At 31.6% G+C, this 27,544-nt stretch overlaps 1 protein-coding gene across 3 annotated transcripts in view; it reads right to left on the bottom strand.

Moving 5' to 3' along the window:
- LOC123654180 (four and a half LIM domains protein 2) overlaps positions 1-27,544 on the bottom strand; it is a 42,517-nt gene extending 14,973 nt beyond the window's left edge. Inside the window, exons 1-4 of one of the 3 annotated variants that reach the window (XM_045590102.1) lie at positions 26,825-27,544; positions 26,238-26,640; positions 16,405-16,605; positions 13,772-13,946 (exon numbers count right to left, since the gene is read on the bottom strand). In XM_045590102.1, the coding sequence (XP_045446058.1) occupies positions 13,772-13,946; positions 16,405-16,605; positions 26,238-26,640; positions 26,825-27,435 (1,390 nt within the window). In that variant the 5' untranslated portion in view covers positions 27,436-27,544. Of the gene's footprint in view, positions 1-4,824; positions 5,060-13,771; positions 13,947-16,404; positions 16,606-17,044; positions 17,302-26,237; positions 26,641-26,824 lie in introns of those variants that run through there. The other 2 variants (XM_045590101.1, XM_045590103.1) reach the window with 2 other exon arrangements.

The raw sequence follows: 27,544 nt of genomic DNA, 5'->3' as shown, positions 1-27,544 counted from the left end.
TTGATAGATGTTACTCTCTCTCTCACTTAAACATTTCCTTAACACACGGTAAATTTTAAATACTGTAAAGAATTTATAGTCCATTGTTTATGATGTCGCGTATTGTTAAAATTCATTTTATTGCCGTCGAGCGAATCGTCAGATATTTGCGAGAAAATGTAATTTGTTTTTCTTTGTACACAAAGAGTAAAATGCGCGAACGTAACACGCGATTAGATGTTATTGGGTTTAGTTTGTAAGCAAGTTTTATTGCTTGATGTTTGTGAAAGGAAATAATTTTAAGGTTTCATGAAATGAAAAAAAAATTACATAAAAACCTTCTTTCTTGGAATAATTCTTTTACTGTATACTAGTATAGAATTGATACAACAATATCTCTGCTTTTTAGCGATAAGATCGCCTGGTTGTACAATTTGTGACTATAATTGCTTGTAATGTAAATTTTTTTCTGTATTTAAATGTGCAATAAAGTATATTATTATTATTATCTTCATTAATTAGCGAAATTGCAAAAAAAAAACAATAATATATAAACAGATTATGTCATGGTAATTTTATTGTTAGCAAAACAATAAAAAGTGTATTTTAAAATTTGATACATCACTAAAATGAAACTCATCTCGTACCTACGTAGAATAATAACAACATCTTAAGTTACAATTAAGAAATTTTCGCCTTTCTCTAGTCACGTGTGCTTATAGATATGATTCATAATTATATACATATTACTTTCTAAGTAACAGCTCCAAAAATTTAGGTATAAAATATTAGCTCGTGACCCCGACTCTGGTGTCTCTTATAATTATAAGTATTCTAGTTATATGTATACTAGTTATATGTATACTAGTTATATGTATACTATTATTATAAAAGAAAATTTTGATATATACATACTCGTAGTTTATAAAATTACATAATAAGGTTATAATAAATTACTTTTTAATGCGCTCATAATAATACAACTGTACACAATAAGAAAAAAATAGAAAACAAGTACAAAAGGTGGCCTTATCGCTAAGAGCGACCTCTTTCGGTGTACAGTTTTTACCCGACTGCCAAGGAAGGGTTATGTTTTTCGCGCGTATCTTGTATGTATGTATGTTTGTATGTAATATTCTTTACTACCTCATATTTCCAGAACCACGGAACGGATTTACATAATTGAGGTATCGTTAGGTTCGTCTTAGCTGCCCAAGTGTTCTTAGATAGGTGACATTAAAAAAAATCAAACATGGCGGCTGCGCGAAGCCATTGTAGTTAATGAAAAAGAAATTTTTTTTCTCGAATACTACAATATGGGTATCAAATTGAAGGGCACAATACAAGGATTTTAAAAAGGTATATCATGATTATTAATATAATTATTATAAGCTTATCTCAGAGATTAAAGTTCCAATTTGACAGTAATTTAAATTGAAGAGATTACCCATTATATTTTGTTTTGTTCATATATTTATTAACAAACGTCAACGTGACACTGCAATAATACATAATACATCCCTGTTGAAAATTAAAGGGTCAATCTATACCTATATACTTGTTACCTCATACTTCACCTCAGACTTTTAAAAAATATAACATAAATTACCCGCATACATTATATATGTATGTAAAATGTTCAAATATCAAAAAGACTTAAATATTATATAATGGTAATCAATACAATCAGAATGGTAATAATTTATCTAAACACTTAATAAAATGATTACACAAGTGTATAATTGACGCTCGCTGACGTAAAGAAATTAGCATAATAATTAGGTCCGTAAATATAATATTTAAGTACTTTATATAACTAAATAATAATATACGTAAATAAAATGATAGGAGTTTTCCATTCTGTTAGCTTAATTGAAAAACCACAACATAAATTTCAATTAGGTTTTCTAAGTAATATATCCAACAATTAGATAATTGGCACTGTCACAAATATCAAAAGTGCTGAGAAACTTTTAAAGGAACAACGCGTTTTATTTATTTATTTTTACGTAAAAATATAAATTAAATATTTTTTATTGCTATATTTTTGGTATTTTTATAGCACTAACAAAAAAAATTATATCGTAAGTTATATCGACAAAGTAGCTGGTAGTAGCTAGTTTTGTATTAAAAACGTGTTTAAAAGAAACTGTTATGCATGTTTCCGTAATGTTCACAATATTTACATAAAACGTTCCTCCGTGACTATTCTTTCTGTAGTGCTCAACATAATTTCAAGACCATTTATTTTATACTCGAGCTAAATTTATTTACGGGATATTTCAAGTGTAAATTATGTTTTGCGACATAATTACATTTTCTTTGTGTATAACAACCTCTTTACGGTTCAGTTAAATTAAAAAAAAAAACTAAACATTGTAAAATTATTAAAAACTAAACATTGTAAAATTATTAAATATGGGAAAATATTTTAGTTTTTTAAAGGAAGTATTAAGTAAAATTATTAAGTTTTTAGATATTATCGATAATCAGCCACCGCTGATTCATTTTCAGCTGCTTTTTGTTTGAAAAATTAACATATAATATTAATAAATTAATACACATGTAAAATAAATTTGGTTCTTTTAAAACTTTAATTTTTTTACGTCTTAATTTTTTTCGCAATGTTGTATTTCCAAATATTGACACGTAGTGGATAGAATATTTCTATTATAATTAGAAGATGGTACACATACATAATTATATATTGTACAAATATTGTGCTAAACATCTACAACTTTATCTTGTACTCAATGATGAGTGGAAACATAAAGTATGAATCTTTTTAGATATATTGGTATATATCAAATCCGCAGTGAAATAGGGCGGAATAAGCTTTGACCCTTTTCTTAATAAGTTAATATGAATATAGATATATGCCCAGTAGGAACATTATAGACTATTCATTATAATATAGTATCAGTTAAAGTATGAGATATATTTCGTATACAACAAAATGAATACGTTTTTACGATCACTTAAGGTACACTTGTGTTGGTTTCAAAACGAACATTGGTTTGATCAGAGTTAAAAATAAGTTTTATTACTTTTTACAGTTACATTTAAATGTCTGTAAGATAAGTTTGATTGATACGTTTAACACTATTAAATTTGCTTTCGTGTAATAAGTATTTATTTACTAATTTCAATAACATAAAGCTGTTTCAAAAACAATCTCCAATATAATTTAAAAGTATTAAACACCGATATTTAATTTTAAAGCGATTTGTTCGTGTTTGTAATAAAATAAATTTGTTAAAATCTCTTATTTAATAATAAATATTGGTAATTGCAGAACCAAAAACGAGGTGAAGGTTGAAAAATTATATTTACTAATAAGCATGAGTATGAGCTCAGTGTTTATACAGTGTATCAACACAGACTTACAAAAATTTTACACCACTATTTCTCCTGCCATAAGGATTAAATTTACCGACGTATATAATGTAATGCAAATCGATTCAGGTGTTACACCTTCGCATATTTACACTATAATAATATATTTATGGTTGTTATCTCATTCATTCATTCCTTGATTGATTTTTAAAGTATAACATTTCAAAAATATTTTCCGAAAATTTCTAGTTGATCCATTCAAAACCGTCTGCGTTAAACCCGGTATAAAGTACATACATATATACCAAGTAAGTACAGTGTACCCAATAAGAACATGTATATACATAGTATAAGATGTGCAAAATATGACTTTTAAATTATCTTCCAATTTTAAAAATCGAATCGTTTCATTGAACAGATTTATCGAACGTAATTTGTCACTAATGAACGAAATTAAATGTCGGCCTTCGAACGAATGTAAACGTTAATTGAATGAAAGGAGAGGACTTCATTCAATTACGTTCGAATGAATTAACGGGCGGATAAAATGAAAGCGCTGTGGACAAGCGTAAATTAATGTTCGGCGTTATTTTATTCGACTGTTTGTTTTGAATTAAATTGTATGAATTTAATATTTATGCGGAGTAATTTGAATTTATTCGAATAAATAAATGTCATATTTTTTTTGAATACATGATTATAAGCTATTATGAATAAATATGTTAAATTTTTAATTCTTACACCTAGGCTTAAATTTAATAAATGAATAGTGGATATTTTATTTTAGGCATTAAATAAATACGAAAGTTTGGTTAGATATTAGTGACTCAGTCACTCCAGAAATTCCTATATATAGGGATTTGACACAGAGATATGCTATGAATAGAATAGTACAAGGCACATAAAAGTATATTAAAAGTTTTACAATTGGATTGCGACGACCCTTTGTATGTACAGGTAAAGAATAACACTGGCTGTTTTTATCCTGAATCAAACGTTACGCGGGTAACCACAAAAGACGCTGCTATTAATTAATAAATGCTATTATTACACAATAATATACCTCCTTAACATTACCTATATGTTTAGCATCCTTATATGAACCACGTTAACGTAAAATTAAAATCGCATTAGACTGACAAGTTCCTGAGTCAACATAATAAAGTTTAAAATTTTCTAATTTTATATTATTGACTGGTCTTACAATTATGTATTTCAAATATGTATCAATATTTTTTTTTAAATTCGGAATTTCTCCTATCAGTTCACGTTCTGCCTACATATATTATATATTTTAGTGTATTTACGTATATATCTTGTTCAGATTTTAAACCATTAATAAAAAACTTTTGAAGTTACACTTTTTTATACTAATTCATTAATTTACTTAATTAATTTTACTTTTATAAGAGCTTTTTTTTAAACATAAGTATAGTAGAAATTCAATTATTCTTTTACTTGTTTATATTTATTTATCATTATAATACAGTGTATATACGAAAAAGTAACCTGCAACAGTTTTCCTCGGGTCGCCAAGCAAGCAGTGATCTTTCATAGCGCAAAAAAACTTCTTGTTTTCCCGCTCAGCTGTTGCGTTCGGGAGGAACATCGACAATATGGCGACGTCCTCATTGTTCTCCCGAGCCCTCCGTATCCTTTCCTGTCCCACCGTCTTTGTTGTCAAATGTAGACGCGACTTAAAATCGTCACTTAACACGTCCGCCGACATGGTACGAACTTATTATTAAAAATTAAAAAAAAAAAATTACTGATATTTAAAAATATAAAAAGTTTTTTTTTTTTTTTTTTTAATAAATTGTATATATTTTTTTCGCGCGGGAAGTTTGACGTTTGTTTATTTCCACGACCGCGGTGAGCAGGCTTCTCGGCTTGCGATGCGGTACTGAACTGAGTGCCGTGCCGTGTCTCGGCGTCCGAGTGAACGTGTAGGATGTAGGCTGTAGATTGAACTTAATTAATCGAATGTGATAACGCTTCGGATTCTTTTAAGAAACGCACAATGAGGAAGTAATAGAGTAACGTTGTTTAAGCTGTTCTAACATGCCGACATGAAAGTTTGCGATTGTTCTTAATTATAGTTGACCTAAAAATTGTATTAGTATGAGGAGGCAAGTGTTGCCATGTAGTGTATTTGATAGAGGACTTTTATAACTTTTTAATCTACTTTAGTAAGTAGTAATAAAAATTAAAAAAATAATACCCTCCATTTTTTTAAATATACCTACCTACTTTTTCATTTATAAGTACAGATAAAAAAGTAGTTAGACATACTCTAGGCAGCATAACTTTAAGCGCTTGGTTTTTAAGTGGTTCTACCTACTCGTATAAAAAAAGGGTGAAATGTTAGGAAAAGCTCCGTATTTAAGGACTTGCTTAATCGTCTAAGGATTTTTTATTGAATTGGGGAAAATTGTACTTATAGTCTTTAATTTAAAGTTCAAATTAAATAAAATAATAATCGTAGGCGAATCTACAAAGGGAAGAAATTAATTAGAATAGGTTAATGTGGAAAGTAAATATTTATCGCGTTTAGGTAAGGATTTGATGTATTACATGTGGGTTGTTTGTACAGATTTCGTAATCAAGGTAAGCTTTGAAGGAGTAGTCTAAGGCATGTTTATATTAATATTGATATTAGTATTATGTTATAATTTCTTGAAAGTAAATACTACTAATACGCAACGGTCTTAGGACTGGTTTGTGGCTGTTGCTCTGGCGGTTGCGGGGTTCGATTCCCGCGCATGACAGACATTTTTATGTGCCATACAGATGTTTGGCCGTGGTCTGGGCGTTTATGCTTGTGTATTGTGTGTTTGTTTCCAGACCTCCGACACAGGAGATAATCCTACTGGGGCCGTTGAGTGTGAAGTGTTTATTACTAATGACTCCGCTAAGATTTAGCATAGAGGTCATATAAAAACTGTACGCCATTACGTGTACTGTTATACAGTTACATGTAGATATATATCAAAAGGATTAAATCCGAATTTTGTGTCCACCACAACCACAGATATAATACTATAATATAATGTTAAGCGAAATAATTAATTAGACTTCTAGTGTATAATAAAGATTATATCGCTAGCTCTCTAGATGGATCTAGGCAATAATGTCATTACAGTTATCTCCAATCAAATGATAAATTAATGGCAATGATGTTCTTGAGATCTTATGTATTATGATGCGAGCTATGCACTAGTGGTCGTAAATAAACTTGCCTACATTTCACCTTGCATATTCTCTTAAGGATGTTTTAATGGGTGTCATGTCTACAACTGCATCATTTAGACATTCGTTCAGACGTTGATCCGCTGCTATGTTATATTAAATATAGTTAATGTTTGACTTAAAACTTAGAATGCATTATACACATCTCCATCTTATTTCTTTTTAATGTTGCTCGGTTTCAAGTTTTTTCAGTTGTTGGTTCGGTTTGTCATTCCTTATACTTCAGCTGTCGAACTTTAAAAAGAAAATATGGACAATCAATTAATTTTTTAATCATCAACCTACAATTTAGTATATTTTTCAATAAACGTCTCGGAAACTCATAATTTCTATTTTTATTGCTTCTGCAATTGTTAAAAACACATTAAACACGCACGCAAACACACGTTTGTACTTAAATACACATTAAATTAATATCAAAATCAATGAAATATCGGAAAATTAACGGTAAAACTAATTATATAGCAAAAATCGTCAAATGAATATTCACGCTGTATGCTTCAATATAATCGGTTTATTTATTCTGGACGTTAACAGCACTAACGAACGTTGAATGATTTAAAACGGGCATGTTTATTCAGCCGATGATGACTCTTTTTCAACCTTTAAAACATTTTATTTTTACTAGTTTTATTTGTTTATTTTTTTTTTTTGTAATTAATTAACACATTCTTTTAATTTATTAATCTTAAATTTTTATTTGTTTAAAAAGGTTTTTAATAAATTTTAATTAAACGTTAACAAAAATTGATTCAGAATCTTTTGTTAAGGAAAAATGTATGAGAATTGGCAACTAAAAAAAATATATATATATATAAAAGGAAATTAATTAAAATTTTCCAGTTATTTTATTAATGAGGACACTTTTTGTTGAACATCAAAGGCGTGTGACTGACGTGTCAAATCATAACGCAGAGGCGTTTGCATCTAAAGGAGAATATACAGACAAGTGCGTCACGTACGAGTATTAACAAGTACTGGCGTTAGACTAATTATCTTGTATATAAATAAAAATGAATCGCCGAAGCGTATGTACACGCATAATTTCAGAACGATTGCAACATTTTTTTTTTTTAATTCCTGTATTGTTAGGACATGGTTTGCATAGCAAGAAAATTTAAAAAAAGAACGATAAAATTAGGAAAAAAAGATACAATTTTGTTCGTGTGAAAATTTATTCTCAGAAAACCATTCATTATTCTGTTAAAGAATACTTTTTATGTCATATGCTATTCCAGACTAGCAGCAAATCTGTGCCAAAATTCAAGAACCATACTAGAGTGAGAGTAACAAACACCTATCCAAAGTTTGGCATTTATCCTATTAATATTAAGAGATTATTATAAGATTTGAGAATGAAAAGATGAATGGAATTTTTATCTTGCGAGTGTAATCGCAAGGCACATTTAGTATTAGTAAGTATATAGAGAGATTTTTTATATCATTATAACTTTAAAATTTTATGGTAAAGCTGCGTTTTTATTTATTGAATCATTATTATTTCTAAATAAATATTGATTAACAATTTATGACATGTTATAAATTTATCAATTAGTAATCATTACTGTCGACATTTTACGTGTATGTGTAAATAGTTTGTTACGATGTGTTATAATATTATGAAGAAATAATAATTTCTAATATAAAGTTGGGTAACAAGCACAAGTATATAATATACACATGTGTAATGAAATAAAATTAAATAAATAATGATTATTAATAATACATTACTACAATTATTAACTGAACTGAGTCAGCCTTAATCCTCTTTTTCCATGTAGAAGTTTCGTAGCTTCATCTACTAACCTGCTAGACTGCAGGTTGTCTGATACGTCCCCTACTATCAGTAACGATCTCTATCATATATCTATGATAACAACCAGGATGCACCAGGTCAAAAATATTATTACGATAATATTTTTACAAATATCTGCCTTGAGCATTAATGAAACCCGCTACTAAAATAATATAATAGGTGGATATATGCTATTATTTTGAAGCGATATTATTTCGTTGAAATTTTTAATCATCAAATAGCAACTAACGGTCAAAACAGTTTCAGAATTTTGCAAATCACGACACATTATAACGGTATCGTATCCTGGCTCACTAAAACGTATTATTTGAATGAAATCGCTAACTAGCGTGAGGCGTTCGGTTTTACTTAGTTCGGTTTTAGTTAGTTAGAAGTCAAGCTGTTAAAATAATTCCTGTGTTCAAAATGTATAATAAATCGCTTGGTAAGGCCGACCTTGTACATATATTTTATTTATTGCAAAATACTTTATCCCTATTACTGTATTAAACTTATAAATAAATAAATAAATAAAGATACGCCCCGAAACCGAGTACCATCACTATAACATATAAAAAACTGTCACTTGATATTTACGAGAGTTTGTATAGGAAACGACAAACTCTTTTCGCAGTCTTCTATGTATAGATTTGAAAAAAAAAAAACAATCGAACGTTGCCTGTTATGAGTAATACGCGGTCCTGTATGATTAATGTTATTTTAAAGCGTGGGAGGTAATTGATGTTCCAGTTTTAAATAAAACACCTTCATTATACATTCCTATTGTCCGGAAGCTGATGGATAAGCAATGTTTATTTTTTTTACTGTTTTTTTCGAAGATTCGACCTGTTTAAACTCGAGGGTGATTTTTTATATCCTACTAATCATAATAAATGTGAAAGTTATGCGTATTTCATCTATCCTCACTAACTTTCGTATTTTTAACATTAGTAGGAACTGGATTATAGGACTAGGATTTTTTTTTTACGTGGAACTTGATCTATAAAACCTATATACTGAGCACCCGTATAAAGGAACGTAGTTAGGAGTCGAACACCTTACCTAAAATAGATGTAGGATGTCTTCCTTGGGAACAAACAACAGTATCTATGTGTAATTTAGGAACGAAAATATGGTACACATCGTTATCATATTACCAGTCTAATTGGACAGCTAGGCCAATATTATGCTTAACGTTAACATTAAAAGCAAACTTACAATATTCAACAGATGTACAGTCAGTAAACTGCGAAAATGTATGTCATTTTAATATATACCTAATAAGCACAGATATGACTCACACATAAGAATCATCACACGAATGAAGTAAAACTTACGAAACGTAACTCTCTCTTTTTCAATTTTTACTTACTCATATCTCCCTCTCAACTTCCGTTCGTCTCACTCGATCACACTTTTCGTAACGTTCTCGTCACGCATTCACCAGCTTACTCCCCAACTCAAGCGTGCGTAATGAAGTTTTACTTCAAAAACAATACAAACGTATGCTCTCAGACCACGAGAAACATTTCTAAAGCCTATACAAAAAAAAACCTGAACAAGAATTGAACCCATGACTATTGCTATTGTTAATAATCAACTATGCTACGCGCTTCAGCCTGTAATATCCCACTGCTAGGCATAGGCCTTTCTCCATGTAGGAGAAGGATCAGAGCTTAATCCACCAAGTTGCTCCAATTTGGGTTGGCGGATATATTCCCTACTATGATAGTAACTATCGCTATCAGGTGTATACATGATAACAACAGGTACTGACGGCTTAAAGTGCTCTCCGAGGCACGGTGGGGAGACCCACAAGGACTGCACAAACACCCAGACCGCGGAAAACACCTGTATGGTCAATACAAATATTTATCATGTGTGGGCATCGAGCCCACAACCGCCAGCGCAACGCGTCGTTACTAGCCTCTATTTGATAAAAACATTCGTAATTTCATGCCAAATATATTTATAACTTTATGGAACATAACGTAGCTATTTTCGAAATAATGCTCTTTTTGAACCTTTGAGAAAATTACAGACTGAATACTCGAGACTTGATTAGGGAGGAACCCTTAAGATAATTTATAGTAGGGTAAATAATGTTATATTCATATGTTATTTTCTATAGAGAAATATAGAGTAACTTATTTCTAAAGAAAACCTTATCAAACAAGTTTGTATGTATATATTAAACAAATTAATTAATTTATAAAAAAATATATTAATTATCGACTTTTGTTTGAATTTACATCGTCAGTTTTATTGGTAGCACAGCGTAAATAAAAATACGAATTACACCCTATAGTTTTCTTTAATCCATAAAAAGGTAATGTCGATTAATCATATAAAACAAATTTGCTACTAAAACCTTTACAAAAAGAGCTTTTAATTCGAGCTACACATAAAACAATCGCCGTTTTCCATCCATATAAGTTGACGTGCGTTAGTACCGACCTCCCGTTTAATTCAATTTATTTTTTCAATCAACATCATGCATTAGTAAGGTATCGTTACAAGCTCGTGATTGATTGTTACTCTACGATTTACGAGTTCTGCGCGGTTTAGTAATATCGTATTCACTATTCTATTTGGGATTTTATTGGTTACGTAAAGTTTATTTAATTATTAGGCTTAATTAAATAGAGGATATATTCTAGTTTGTCTCGACGTTGGTAAAGATTAAAATATTATTATATTTAAGCTTTTGTACTTAGGTCATGACTGAAGACGATTTTGGTCGAAATAGGAAAAAATTAATTTAAATTCACCAATGAAAAGAAATACGAAAATTGCCCGTAATTATTTGTTATATGATTTCTTATAATGATGTAATGTCCTAATCTAATGTATGGAGCCAAATCGAAATGAAGACTATCTAGAGATATCATATTCGTTTTCTTATATATCTTATACGCATATTTACAGTATAATATTTATTTTATATGCATATATACAGATAACTGACGTCATTAGTACATTTTTTCTTGACATAACAGTTCCGTTTTGTTGTTATAATACAAAATTTTGAAACAAAACTTGAAGCATTACAAAGAAAATTTGGCAAAGTATAGATTATTACATTCATAACAGAATATTATATAAATTAATTTAAGTTTATATTTTTAGGTATAGTTATATAAAACCCTTTTTTCTGAGGGATACATTAAAAGTCAAAAGTTGTGCTGAAGCGTCGAGGTTGCAGCAATGACAATGGCAGGTTTTTGCTCAAATCACCTTACAGTTCCTTAAGTAGCAAGGGTATGCCACTGCCCGTATACGGGTCAGCGATTTAACTGCAGCTGTGTCACACACAGCACTACTATTTAGCGATCTTAACTTAAAGCTTTTAAATTAGCTTAAGGTTAAAATTTTCGGATAATGAAAAATATTTTTAATTAATACTACCAATTTCCACATAAATGTAAGGAAACCAGAGAAAAAAGTAAATCTGACAGAATGTACAAAATAAATCTGGACATCATTTCTAACAAAATGAGCCTTCAACATGATATGAAGGTTTGGTTTGGTTGATTATAATTGGTTTTGTGATTAAAATTTCTTTCAAATCATACGCAATGCGAACAGTAAACACTTGTAGTTTTAAAGGTCTGTGTGTCAAGTATGAATCAAGCAGTAGCATATGTTCCGCTAAGCCCTCTCAAGTGTAATATAACTTATATTCAATGTTCGCGGCATTAATCCTTTTACAGATGTGAATAATTTCACGCCTTCGTCGTTTAAATGTTTACTACAAGAATGTAATATAACACTCATAGAATAGTTGGTGCCTAATGCCGTGTCAATCAGAGACGATATTATCATCTGTTTATGGAGAAAATTATTTTATTTTAGTAGGTATATAAGAAAAAAAAAATCACGAAAGGTTTGGCTAAAAATTTCTGGCCAGGCTATAGTTGATTCAAAATTGAGAAAAAATAGTAAAAATGTACCTATGAGTTTAAAGAATTAAATTTAATACCAACCGACAGTATGAAGCCTGTAGAAAATGCTTACCAACGGTTGTCTATTATTTTTTTAGCATAACTACTTGGTTGGCAGATATAAACAGGTATAACAAATATTTATAGTTTTAGTTACTTTCACCCCATGTTTAATAAATAAATCTTAGATCAAATTAAGCGTTGTTTCGTGGCAAATACGGTGTGACATAGGGTTGTCTGCTAAAATCTGGTTTCAATGGCGGTTGGCGAATATAATATAGCCTGTCTGAAATTTTCCAGTCAACCCTCTCGCGATTTATCTCTAACATACTAAAGTAGAGATAAAATAAATTTTATCCGTAAAAAAGTTGGGTCCGTAAAAAAGTTGGGTGAAGATCCTGTCTAGTTCGGATCTTAGATTATAAAATCGTTATTTGTATATATTTCATTATTTTAAATTGATAAGATAAGAGAAATGCTTGCCCCTAAAACCAAAACATATCAAACTAAATAATATAATTAAAGTTATAATCCATATTAGCATAGTTATACGATTTGCTACTAATTAATAATACATTGATTATAATACGTACAGCACATTTATTTATAGTAGTAATACTACATAAGATGATTGGATCATATTTCATTCATAACCAACAAATCAACACATCTTCTATAAGACTAGTAGTATAACTAGCGATCCAGAACACAAGCAACATTTTACAACGTAATTAGCGTGAAACCGCGGCTTACAATCAGTTAGACAAAAAGGAAAACCGTTTCTCGCTCAACCGGATCCCTTAATTTAAGAGATCTGTGAGTAGTTGAAAGGCTTCTAATTAAACACAGTCCCTCTTTAATATTTCCATGGAACTTGTAACAAGGCAGATTTTATGTGAAAGTATAAAGGAAACGAATGCTTTTTTTTAGAATCAGGCTTCGCATTCAGCTTTGAATACCGTTGAATGTATATTTTATACTGTGGTTTATGTGAACGTGCCGTGATTATAGAGTTAGAACGAATTTTGATCCTCTTTCTGTAGACTCGTAGTTGTTTAGCACGGTTTTGTAATTGTTAGTAGTTGTTTACTACGTTGCAATGTCTTTAAGATATATTTGAATTTATAAAGTTCCAGTAATTGGTGAACACTAACTAAACTAAAATATCACATAAATTCAAAGTTAACAAAAATGTGATTGTTTAATTCCGATTATCTATACTGCTTCTAATATTATTATCAATTATAATGCCAATCGATGAAGACGGAAATTATTTATATATTTATTTTAGTTTTTTGGAAGATATTGAATTCTGAGCACATATGAATCTGGTATACTATTGTATTTATATCTTGAATAAACGGTTAAAAGCGAGGTAAAGCGTCCCTATACAATGCCACTTTCATTGTTTCATACGATTTCCTCTTATATAGTTAGTATACTTCCATAAAATTAATGCTGAACTCACCAGCACGGAAGACCTCGCCGCAGCCATCGCACCGGCTTGCGAACTGGGCGTCGTAGCAGTTGCCGCAGTAGATCTTGTCGAGTTTGGAGCCGAACTGCTTGTCCACCAGCGACACGCGGCACTTGGCGCAGAGGAAGCAAGCCTCGTGCCAGTGCTTGTCTTTGTACGACAAGTCCTGCAGAACGAGAGATTAATTGGTAAAGTTGACTATAGAAATATATTTCGATAATCCTTGTTGTAGAGGAATTTTTAGTCAAATCTTTTATGACTACCTTCTAGTAATACCCTAATCCAATAATAATAATTATTAAAATATTATAACTGTTTACAAAAAAAAAAATGCTTAGCAACAAAATGCTTTAAATTCGAAGTTTGTTAAAATGTTTATACCTTACATAACATTTATACCTTACGTGTATTTTTTATAATATCGTCAAACACGATTTCAGCTTAAGCTATTTTGTCCACGGACAAAATGAAGTAGTTGGCATATATTTTAGAAACTATGATTAGAGGAGCAAAGTTCGATTATTATAGATGATTTCATATTCGCAGTGACGTTACTGCGGATCAGCAAACATAAAATCTGGTTTAGGATAGGTTAAATTAGCACCCAAGTATCGTCTTTTATTTCGGAAACTATTTATTGAGAAAAATAATAAATATTTAATTTGTTATCGTAATGTTATTAAATATACACTATAAATTGAATACTCTACTACTAGGCTTCAATCTCCATGTATGAGAATGTTTGTTTCATGTTTCAATCGACCATGCTGTTGCAATAATAGTTGACAGACAATTTTCTTACGATACGTAACATAATCAAATATTTATGATAACAATTGCGACAGACAGATTAATATTTTTTCCAAGTCAGGTTGGGGAGACCCAAAAATATAAACACTCAGATCAGAAACAAACATTTGAATAAATGTAAATATCTAGCCTAAACGAAAATCGAAGCTTTAATTATCGTCGTTAACTTTACCAAAATATACTATAATAAATATTTTAAATACTGTCACATCATCTGTAAACATCTAATTCATACAAGTAAAGTCACACACAAAGATCCTAAAACATTATATAATCAATATTTACTTTTATACTAAGCAATTAATTCTTATTTAGATTTTAGAAATCAAACAGCGTTATTCATTTATTAATGCTAAAAGCATTGACAGTGCTGTTCATTGCGTGGAATGATTAATGAGTCGATCTGAAGTGATGTGCAAACATACACTGTTTATAAAAACGTAAATCAATTGGAAAAACCTTCAATAAAATCCATAGTTGTGGGCGTTAGAGTTACTACACATTTTTTCTCAAATTGAGTAGAATACCTACATCGATACTACGGATAAAGGAATAATAATTCTAATTTTACTAAAGACTAACCACTGTAATAACTTGTATCTTTGATAATGTCTGACGGCACTGTAAAAACTTTACCAGTTTTTTAGCTCACATACTGTCATAAGTTGAAAAGCATTAAATATGACGTTTTACTTAACGAATAAGTAAACAAGCCATGTAAACAGATACTAACCAAAATTTACGAAGGACGTAATCTCAGAGTTTCAAAATAAAGCCCCCTCATTATGTGTTCTATTCTTGGCACTATTGCGAGATCTGTTACAGAAACTGTGTTAAAACTAAACTAAATTCGATGTCAATAAAATATGAATGTTTATTTTAGCTGATTACGAAATACTAAGTGGTGTAATCGTGCATAAATCTCGAAAGAATCGTCGGATGGATCCACCCATAGCTTCTCAAGGTTAAAGCTAAATGAACATTAGAATTATACTGTTTCCGAACCAAAAATAGCACGTGACCAGCGGCTAGTTTGTTTTCGAGAACTGCCGCTATTTTATCTTGTCCAAATATTTATTATAAAAGCTCCAACGCAATATTTATTATTATAAACTGCTTCGGCAGAAATTTAAAAATTGTAACTAAATTAAATTTATGCTATTGTGCAATCAGGAGCCTTATATAAACAAATTTTGGTTCTAATAGTTGATTTTATTGTTTAATCATTATTGACAGAGGTTTAGTGTAATTCTAACATGAGCTGATTAGTTATTACATTTGTTTAGTTAGCGGAAAAAGTCATTCGTCGGTTGGAATAAACGTAGGTATACTCGATGTTGGCAACGATCAGCCTGGGGCCGTGTGCATAGGTACGCCCGAAGAATCTGGGCCGACTGGAGTGACAAAACTAAATTTGATCGTAACAAAGCTAAGCGATGCCACTGACTCTGATACCATTCTAATCTTGGTATCATTCCGTGTGATGTATTTATACGCATATGTTATTATATTTCTTTTAATTGGAACCTATACATATGTACGCTCCGTGTAACGTGAACGTACATTATGTTGTATGTCATGTATATTTATATAGTTAATTAAGTCATAGTAATAAATCTTCTTGTCATAAAATCGTTTGTAAGCATTTCATTACAACAATTTAATTCAAATAATTTACAAAATGAAACGCAATAGCTTTGCGCTAATTTTAAATGGTGCCTACTACCTAGTCAGAAAAACGTCGCAAAAAACTGAAATCGAGTATATTTTAAAAGTAGTAGTAAGTTGAGGCTAAGGTTGGCTTTTGTTCTGACCTTAGAATCGATTCCGATGGTCTTGTTGCATTCCTCGCAGCCGTTAGCAAATGCGCTTTCGTAGCACTTGATGCAGTAGGGATGCTCCTCCCTTAGCACGTAGCGCTGTCCAGTGAGTGATTCATCACACTGCCAGCAGCAGAAGTGACTACTGTGCCAGTCCTTGTTCATCGCCTTGGTGTATTCGCCGCTGAAAATAAGCTGTAAAGGGAAGGGAAGAACTTAATACAATAAAAACCGATATGTTTTTATTATACGCATATTGTAAGAACTGATTAAATATATTTAATGGCTTATTTTTATAGATTAATATTGTAAATAATAAAAAAAAAAAATGTTTCAAAGTTAAAACATTTTATTTCAAGTAAAAACATTTCACTTCAAGTTTCAAAGTAAAACATTTTATTTATGAAGTTAACACGATTTGAGTTTCGTGAAAGTCGAAGTTAATAGCACATTTATAGGCACGTTAAATGATAAGTACCTTAAATTAGGTTGGGTATGTGAGGGTGGCCAGTGTAGAACCTAACATGACTGTTAATACAACACAATAATAAACATAAGATCAACACATGACACAGACACTTCGGTCACATCGCACTGCCCACGAGGGTCAAGGTCTGGCCACCACTACACATACCCATCATCGGCGTTGTTGGTGGTGTTGGTTTGATCGATTTCGGTGACGGTGACCTCACCGTCCTTGGATTCCCTACGCTTGGATGTCTTTTTGACCTTCCTGGTCTTCCTTTCAGTGGTGGTGTACTGGACTTGTACGTCTACGTCAGCCATTGCAGGATTCGGGGTGCCTGATTTTGCAATGGAAACGATATCACCGAACGCGGTCGCGACCCGAATTCGAATGGCGAGTATCGGTGGGTGAAACACAGGAATTATTCCAGAATGTTTAGCGCACGCGCCGGTGGAGGGAGTTCAGGATTTAAATTTGGATGAGTGACGGAGAGGGCAGGTGCGCGGGCGGCGTTTCCATACGTCCGGAGAATCGCATGTTTCCTCCGATAACCCGTCCGCGAACAGTTACCCTACATCTGTCGACATTTAAAGGGATTCGCCTTTAACTCGGGATGATTTGATGCAAGGCACTTGTAAAATATAGGCCGATCATTTCTGAACTGTAGATATTAAAACAGAGCGTGAGCTTATCGTTTGGCTACGATTCAGCTCCTGTTTGATTGTAATTGTTTAACGATATAGTGATTAACATTCGATAGTCAATATAAATAAACATCGACCTAAATGAGTTAAAGGAGTTTGTAGTTTACAAAATAAGAATTTGGCCATGTCGTTTACGAATCGACGTCGCGTCCGCAAGATCTTCGTCTTTCAGCGAGAGTCTAAGTAAGCCAATGGCGTCATACAATAGTCATTGTTTTTGATACACTTCATTGGCACTAGTTCACATAAACAGAACTATGAGATGAAAAGATATTTAGTTTAAAGAATATCGATATTTTACGGTATCTTACTTAAAGCTGCCTATCGAATGTTATTATTAAAAAAAAAAAAAAACCAATGATGAATCCATAACAAACTTTTTGGTGCATTTTTTGTAAATGTAATAAACTTCCAAGCATTACCATACGTAAAGTTTATCACCATGGGTTTCCACTTTTTAATTGTTAAGTTTAAATCTCAGCATGGTTTAAATTGAGATCAAAGAAATTAAAATTTAAGAATTATCGTTATATCGTCTAATGTCAAAAATATAAACACGTCAATCGTGTATGGTTGTAGCAACTGACGAAAATAAACACCTAGGGGATACGCATCAAAAGCGAATTCGTTTGAAGATTCTCCGAAGTTAAGTGGTTGTAGACGGTACAATTTGTTACTTTAATTTGAAATTTATATATATGTAAACGTTTAAACTGAATTATATCTGAACATAAGATACTTATGATGATGTATTTTGAGCAGAATGAAATATTTCTATAAAGAACTTCTTAAATTAATAGAAAAATAAAGATAACGGGTTTGTGTAAGTGTGACGATGATAATTTGCTTCTTGGATAGTGTGCTGGAACTTAATATATATGTAATAATTATATAGAAAAAATTATTTTAAGTTTATTCAACAGTGAATTATCAAAATTATTAATTAAAAATAAATATAGTTTCAAGCTTTAAAACGGACATCGGCTACGCAATACGAAGATAATTGTGTTTGCTCACAAATGAAAAAAAAACCGACTTCAATTACATCGACGAGTAATACAACGTAGATCGACGAAAAATAGTAAAGTAACTAACTACGCGTTATCAAAGATTACTTAAAAAGTAGTTATCAGATCTCGATACAATTTATATGTGACCACATGATAAACATCAGCTTTCGATTAAATTAAAAATATTAAAATCGAGAGTTATTTCGAGAGTTTCCCTCGATTTCTCTGGGATCCCATCATCAGATCCTGGTTTCCTTATCATGGTACTAAACTAGGGATATCTCCTTGCCAACAAAAAAAGAATAATCAAAATCGGTACATCCAGTAGAAAGTTATGCGGTATAATACAACGTAGGTCGACGAAAAAAGCGTCAAGTAAAAACGCATTATTAGATATAACTCGAAAAGTATTTGTTAGATCTCAAATAAATTTAAATGGGACCAATTGACACACCACCACCTTTCGATTAAAAAAAAATTTTGTCGAAATCGGTCCACACGGCCAAAAGTTCTGATGTAACATACACAAAAAAATTAAAATAACCACTTTTTACTAAATGCATATGGATGTATACAAGGTACATATACCAAAATAACATTTTTTACAATTTTTGTCTGTCTGTTTGTTCTGGCTAATCTCTGAAACGGTCGGCCCGATTTTGACGGGACGTTCCTGGCAGATAGCTGATATAGTAAGGAGTAAGTTAGGCTATTTTTACTACACAATATCTTTTTTTGTTAAATTTCACGCGGACGAAGTCGCGGGCACAGCTAGTTTATCAATAAATATAATTTTAAATTTTTAACAGATTTCAAAAAAAGGAGGATTACTCAATTCGACCGTATATATATTTTTAATGTATGTTCGGGGATAACTCCGTCGTTTATGAACCGATTTTGATAATTCTTTTTTTGTTGGAAAGGAGATATACCTAGTTTGGTACCATGATAAGGAAACTAGGATGTGATGATGGAATCCCAGAGAAATCGAGGGAAACTCTCGAAAATCCGCATAACTTTTTACTGGGTGTACCGATTTTGATGATTTTTAATTTAATCGAAAGCCGATGTTTATCATGTGGTCACATTTAAATTTCATCGAGATATGATTACAACTTTTGGAGTAATCTTTGATAATGCGTATTTACTTGACTATTTCGTCGTCTACCTACCTACCCTACGCCTGCAAAGACAATAATAAGTTACGATATACTTAATATTTACAGTGAATACTACGTACTTATTACTCAAAGTATTAAAATAGGTATTGTTATATCACTGAATTAAATCATAACTCATCACATCAAAGTATTGCGAGGGTGCGTGTTGAATCAATCGGATTATAACACAGCCCACGGCCAGGTGTTTCCTACCAGTTCGAGCTGCATCTTAACAAAATTAAAAATAAAACGATGTACATTGACCAAGACCTTGTTTATGCGATTAACGCGTTCGTTCTGTCTAGACAAAAATGAAGGCTGCGTTCATTGATAAAGCTACGACAACTATTTGAACTACTTATAATCAAATTAAGAGTTATAAGTCAATCGAAATCAGAATTTTCTTATCTTTTTTTTAGTTTTGTTTTGATTACTAAATTAAATTGATAAAGCCAGAAGAAAGTCTTAAAAAGAAAATAGCCTTTTTACTATTTCAATTTTTTAAAATAAATGTTAGGTTATCATTCAACATAAACTTAATTTTTTTATTAAACTGACAGACACTTAACTGACAGTTAAAATAGATTCACGGAAACAACACTTGATTTATTTGCAAGAGTTATTAAAAACAGATTATTATCTAGATATACAATAATTCCTTATTTCCATGCACAGTTCATCACTTCATCACATCACTTCAGCCTATCGCAGTTCACTGCTGGACATAAGCCTCCGCAAGTTCGCGCCAAAAAATGGCGTGAACTCATATGTGTTGCCCATAGTTACCACGCTGGGCGGGTTGGTGACCAAGGGGCTGGCTTTGTCGCACCGAAGACGCTGCTGCCCGTCTTCGGCCTGTGTATTTCAAAGCCAGCAGTTAGATGGTTATCCCGCCACCGGTCGGCTGTTTAAGTTTAATGTAACTGTTCTGGCAATATTCGTTAATGTGTGTATCACAAAGCTGTTTCTTTGGAACGAATAATGAAGACATCTTGCATTTTTATGTTTTATGGATAATAAAGTTTAAAAATTAAATTGACGTCTATAGAAAAGAAGCGTTTTATGCAGTGTGTTTCAGCGCAATATAAATGTATGTACCTATACAAATAATATTTAATGCCTATAAGGAACCTACGTACATTCTGGTTTTTATTGTATAAAATTAAATTTAACCAATAAAGATTAATATAAATAATAATCATTGATCCTTTTATAAAAACATGCGTGACTACTATGGTGACTGTTATATGAATTTATTCAGAATTAATCATTTCTCAAAATAAGGCTCAAAGTAAGACACGAAAGAATTTATAAAGTTAAAACACCAACGCAAACTACAAAACGAACATGTATCAACGTTTCATTTATTATTCCTAAAAATAAAACTTGTATTCACCAGTCACGCTATCTAGTAATTCTAATATATATACATATGTACTAACAAGTACACTTGTGTACATACGCTCCTGTAACAGCCTAAAAATTTTACACTACAGGGCAGTGACGTGTCTTTTCTTTTTAAGGAACAGATTATATCAGATCAGATACATACACAGTACTATACCTTTAATAAGACTACAACAGCGTTAATTCCGTACACCGCAGATATTTTAAATTTTAAAAAGTTATTTTATACTGATACTGAAGTAGAAAATGTATTTTTTTTTATTGTCTGTATCATGGCTACCATTCTCACCAAAATTACTCTAAATGAATTTTAATAGAACTTGCTATGATTTGAGTTGTCATTACTTTATTATGAAGTTGTTATGATATTGATTGTTTGAACTGTAATGCAAAACATATTTAAATGAGTTCAGTTAAAATAATTAGGATTAGAAGTTACAAATAACGTCGATTTCAATCATAAAAAAAGTATTTCTGATTTCGCATATTATGGAAAGGATTTAGACACAATTCTTATATATATGTTTTTATGTAAAAAAAAATATTACCTACTAAAATTGGCCATAAGTGATTATGACTCACAATTGTATAAGTGCCAATATATTGTGTATCTGACTAAGGATTGGCAATCATACAAAATGTCCTAAAATGTTCTTTCTCAATGATAATTTTGGATAGCATGTACAGTCGATATTACTATATTTTTAATATCACGTACAAGATTTACTTTCCGAAAATCCAAGTGTAGTCAAGCTAACTAATCTTTGAGAAGAGCAGAGCTCTGTCAAGCTCAGGCCTAAAATGACAAACTCCAACGGTTACCGTGATATTTGTTGGTCCGCAAATTTCGAATACTTTTCACGTATATGAAAGAAGTAAATGGAAACATTCACAAAAATTTGTTAATCTGAAATTCGAACCACCGTTACAAACTAATTCCACGCATTCCGTCCACTTAGCAACAAAAACTTGTAAACACATCTATATTTATTCCGCCAGTGCATTTGAAATAGCTGGCAATTTGAAACTCAAAATAAATCAGTCACAGATTCAGATTTAACAATAAATCATTTTATTTTTAAGGATTCTCAGAATAATAAAAATCTTGTCTGTGATTTGACTATTGACTTTGGCTTGGCGTTGTTTTCAGTGTCTAATATTAGTCTGTGACGAAACCCGGCTTAGGGCGAAAATAGATTAGAAAGGGGATCGGTAATTTCATTTCTATGGTTTATATACAATTTCCTAAGTATGTCGGCTGGTCTTTACCAGACTGTCTTAATCTTATTTCTGCGTTTAATTTTCAAAAGCAAACATCTCTCATTTAAATGTTTTAAACAAAGAATTTTTAGATGCTTCAACTGATGGGAACCAATTTAATTTCCTTTCAACCCAAGGCATTACTCAAAGACAAGTCAAAACTATCAAACGTTGTCGTAGATGGAGTTGTTGAAGAGTTGACTTGGCTAATTTTGAAAATTAACGCCAGATTTATACTTATTACTAGATTACCTTTGGGATTTGATCTCTGGTAATGTTATGCTTATTACTCTATATTTAGTGCTAACCTATTTTTTATTTTATAAAAACACTAGCTGACCTAACACAAACTTTATCGTATGGTATTAAAGTTCAAATTGACTTTTAAGTATTATCACAAATCTTTTGAGTATAGAAAAGTGTGGTTTTTAGACTTTTTCAGGAAATTTTAAATTTTTTTTTTTGAATTTTTCTCTCCGTAAGAACCATCCTCGTACTTCAAGGATTATTTTAAAAAAAGAATTAGCGAAATCGGTCCAACCTTTCTCGAGTTTTGCGCTTAGCAACACATTCAGCGACTCATTTTTATATTATAGAAGAAGAGATGCAGCGCAATCCTTTGCTCATTTTAACTTCATAAATACACCTTTAAAATAAAATTATAATACTTAAAAGTAGACATAAAAGAGAGGAGTTATCAAAAAACGTGAAATTTGCAAATATAGTCTACAGCGACGAAGAGTTGGTTTAGCTAGCTTACCATATCTGCGGAAAATTATTTTCCCTATGAGTACATCCAAGCAGATCTCGGCCTGTTAATTGCATTATATCAGTTTTTTTAATGTCACTAGGTCGGCAAACAAGCGTACGGCTCACCTGATGGTAAGCGATTACCGTAGCTTATAGACACCTGCAACAGCAGAAGCATCGCAAGCGCGTTGCCGACCCAATCCCCAATCCCCCCCCAGGACCTCTGGTCACCTTACTCACCAACAGGAACACAATAATGCTTGAAAGCAGTATTATTTAGCTGGGATCTTCTGTAAGGTCGAGGTACTACCCCAGTCGGGCTGCTCCATATTTTGAGCAGGAAATTCCTGCTGTGCCCTACCTCAGTTAAAATATACAGCTATGGCCTTTTATACATATATTCAAATTACGTGATCTTAGAATTTTTACTTAAGATATTAGAAATTAATGGACAGTTCAGTAGTAAAAATAATATGTTCGGAAATAAAGTATAACTGTTTTATTACGCTATTGTGTAAGAGATAAAACAATGTGCCAAAACCGAATAGTAAATCTATTAGCATGAAGTTTCCTGTCATTAATGCATTATTTACATCAGTTGTAAATATAGTGGCTTGTGGTTAACTAAGTCGATAATCTTACACAAAACGACCACTATAATATCTTTGATTACTAGATATATACAAATAAATAAAATTGGAGTGTCTGTAATATTAAAATAACCGCTTATTACTAAATGCATATTAATGTATACACGGTACATATACTAATTAACCATTTTTTTCAATTTTTGTCTGTCTGGCAGTCTGTCTGTCTGTGTGTTCCGGCTAATCTCTAACAGTTGGACCGATTTTGACGGGATTTTCACTGGCTGATGTAATAAGGAGTAAATTAGGCTACTTTTATTTTAGAAATTTATTTATTTTATAACTCTGCGAACTGAACAATAACTTTTTGTTATATTCCGCTCGGACGAAGTCGCGGGCATAGCTAGTACAAAAAGAAAATAGTTTTACGGATTAGGTTAGATTAGGTTTAAGTAACCTTCTTGTTATAGTGGTATGTTTTAAGAACCATAAAAATTACATTGAAATTTTGAATTCAGCACGTTAATATCTAGTACAATTGCTATAACGATAAATAAAACAAATAATAAAATAAGCTATAAATTTTATGATGGCTTCGACACAAGTAATGTATTTTTTTTTTTTGAAATTTTGCACGAGCTTTATAAATATAAAAAGTACAATAAGGTACGTCAATACTGAATACGTTGATTTTTATTATTCTCTGGTTAGCTTAATAATGAAACAAAATGTTCCTTTATTCTTGCAAGGTGTTTGATGTTTCTGGTTTTCGCGTAAAACCAACCTACGCTAATTAAATTTGTCTTACTCTTTAGGTGAGCAAATCCGCACGGTATAAAATAATCTTTAAGATACATTATAGTCGGTCCATTCCAATATCGATTGCCGTGGCTATTACTAAAAAATTATAAATAAAATTTACTGAAAAATATTATGTACATACTATATACTACCTTCGTATAAATTGTTTTAAATAATAATAACTACAGGACAAAATAACAATACCATATGTGAAACTAATCCTGTCAGTATGACGTCGTGGCGAAACCTTAACTGATGTCAATGTTTAAAAACTTTTTTCTGTTTTTCAACTAGACAGAGATTGAAATATCGGATGGATCTTAGTATAATATTTTTTTTCTACTTATAGTCATTATATTTTTATTTAATAACTAGCTGGCCTGGCAAACGTTGTTTTGCCATATATGTTATATGTAACCCCCTTAATCCGGGGTGGACCCGATATGCACACAAAATTAAAAAATCTATCCACCCGTTTCGGAGGATTATTGTAACTAACATTGTGACACGAGAATTTTATATATAAGATTTAGATTTTTTTTTTTTTTTTTTCGTCATTCCGATCGTTTAGTTATGATTTTTAGAACTCTGTGATCAGTGAGTAGAAAAATTGTTTGGAAGGCCATGGTTAAACTGTTGATTTTTGAATTGGATTTTTGGATTGACTGTTATAGGATATAATTATACCTAAGGACGATTTTTCAACCCTTTGAAATATAAGTAAACAAGAATTAGCATAGTACTTACCTATTTAAGATAGTCCATATAAAAATAGTTTCTCCAAATGGTCAACAAAGTTTAAAATTTTCCATATTTTTGGAATTGCGAATTCTGACAATCAAATTAAAGATATGTTGTAATTATTTACATCAATACCGTTTTAGAAGCTGTAAATATTAAGTAACACTGAAAGATTTATCATCCTCCATTATCAAGAGGAGTGCCGCCGACAGAAGGTCGGTGTCAAATTAAAACCAACTGGGTCGAGGTTCAGACTGAGTATTTTTGGTTGACTTACATAAGTGTTGCGTTTTATTAGCTATTTATTTTATGTTGAGTGATAATTAGGAAAAATATATAGTACAAAAATATTTTAATGTACATTGTTGCACTGATCTTTAGAATATCGTTTTAAAAATCGATTTAAAAAGGCTATACGCTAAGTTTAAGTACAAATTATTTTTATATTCTTTAAAACACATGTGGTACTTTTTTTCTGAAGACTAATATTTTTTTTAAATGCTTGTCAGATTTTTATAGAGGATATAATGAAAGATTTGATAAAATTATACTTTCCTTGACATTGAAATAAAAATAAACTCGATCGATTAGACTAAATTTAATTTTGATTTTATATCCACTTGATGAAATGATTTGTAATATTATTAAAAATCTAAAAATTCTATTTTCTATAAATTCTCACTAGCAGCTTGTATTTATACTATAATAACTCTAAACTTATATAAAAGCCATTCAAAAGCTTAAAAACTGTATTCCTGTCTAAAAGGAAGGTATGCTGTGTGGAATTCGAAAAAACAAACAAAAAAGGGGTTTCGACACTTTAATATATTTCAATCAGTCATGCTCATCTTAAAGCAGTGGTGCGTTCGTGCTACGTTAGACAAGCGCCTCTAATCTTCAAGGTTACCCCAAAAATCAATTTCTTCCTCTTCCTCTTTTACCTCTGGCATTTCTTTCGATTCATCTCTTTCTAATGAAGACAGTTTAGGCACCTCTTTGATTTTTGCCTCACTTAGCCTTTCACCATCAACTGTGTTGTCGAAATTAGCCTCAGGAATCGGGCTCTCATTTCTCCTTTCCCTCGATTTTTCTCTCGATCGACTTCTGGAATAAGAACGCGCTGCTAAATTAGGAGCACTTCCAAATCCGCTGTAATTTTGGTCCCTATTCATGTTTTTGAATTCGGCTTCCTCGAGCGACGTAAACATTTTTAACTCTTCTTCTCGGGACGCCCGAGATTCTCTAGAAGAATTCGAAGAGGAAGAGGCACGCTTCCTGAAAGATCTCCGCCTAAAACTCGGATCGCTTCGCTGAAGAGGACGGAATTTAATTCCGTCAAGTGATCTTAAACAAATGTATTATAACATGAGTAGGAATATAATATAAGTAAAAGTATGAAATTGAATATAAGGAAGACAATTAATTTAATGTGAAGAGAATACACTCAGATGAAAGCTAGGTCACTACAGAGCGTGGTTTATGAATATCTATGAGTTGCGTGCAGTGGTCAACTATAATTAATATTAACCTTAAAAACTCTTCGCTGTAAGCTACTTCTCCATTTTTGTCACCACTGTATGGTTGGAATAGTATTTCAGGTAGTGGTGACGGAGGAGGGGTTTTTGGTTTGTATTCCCATGTAAGTTTTTCTTTATTAATTCCTTCATTTTCATCTGGAACATGTTCTGAATTTGTAGGAGATTTGTTTTTCTGTCCAACACTAAATGATTCTGATGTGTCAGTTATGATTGTTTTCGTTTTAGTCGGAATTCGTTCTATTCTATAATCACCGTTGGCTTGTGAATTTTCGTCAAATGAATCTTGACCGAAGCTAGATATTTTAGTAGAAAATAATATGGCAGTGGAGTTGGGTTGACGTTCGTAGAATTTGACAGCGGCGGACTTTAAAATTCCTTGTTTATCTTCGGTCAGACAGAGGTAGCCTTGACCGCATTCATTCGTCCAGTCTCGGGGCGGCGGCGTGTTCGCTGTCTTTTGGAGCAGTAGCGTGTAATATTCAACGAGATCGCTGAAGTCCGGATCAGTATCGGGTACTATTCCACTAATTATATGTTTCATGCACTCTAAAGCTTCATGGAAACCCACGTATGATATAAATACGGAGAGCAAGAGTCCCATCCTTCACAGGGCACTGCTTTAGGAGAAAGGGATAGGTAATAAGATTGATGATAGGGATCTGATGCAGCGATGTGACGCTGAGACAAGATATGACCAACTGAAATTAAAA

This window comes from Melitaea cinxia, chromosome 6 (assembly GCF_905220565.1).
Source record: "Melitaea cinxia chromosome 6, ilMelCinx1.1, whole genome shotgun sequence".
Taxonomy (NCBI): domain Eukaryota; kingdom Metazoa; phylum Arthropoda; class Insecta; order Lepidoptera; family Nymphalidae; genus Melitaea; species Melitaea cinxia.
Note: the sequence above shows the minus strand (reverse complement) of the source record. Positions and strands in the feature narration are given on the sequence as shown.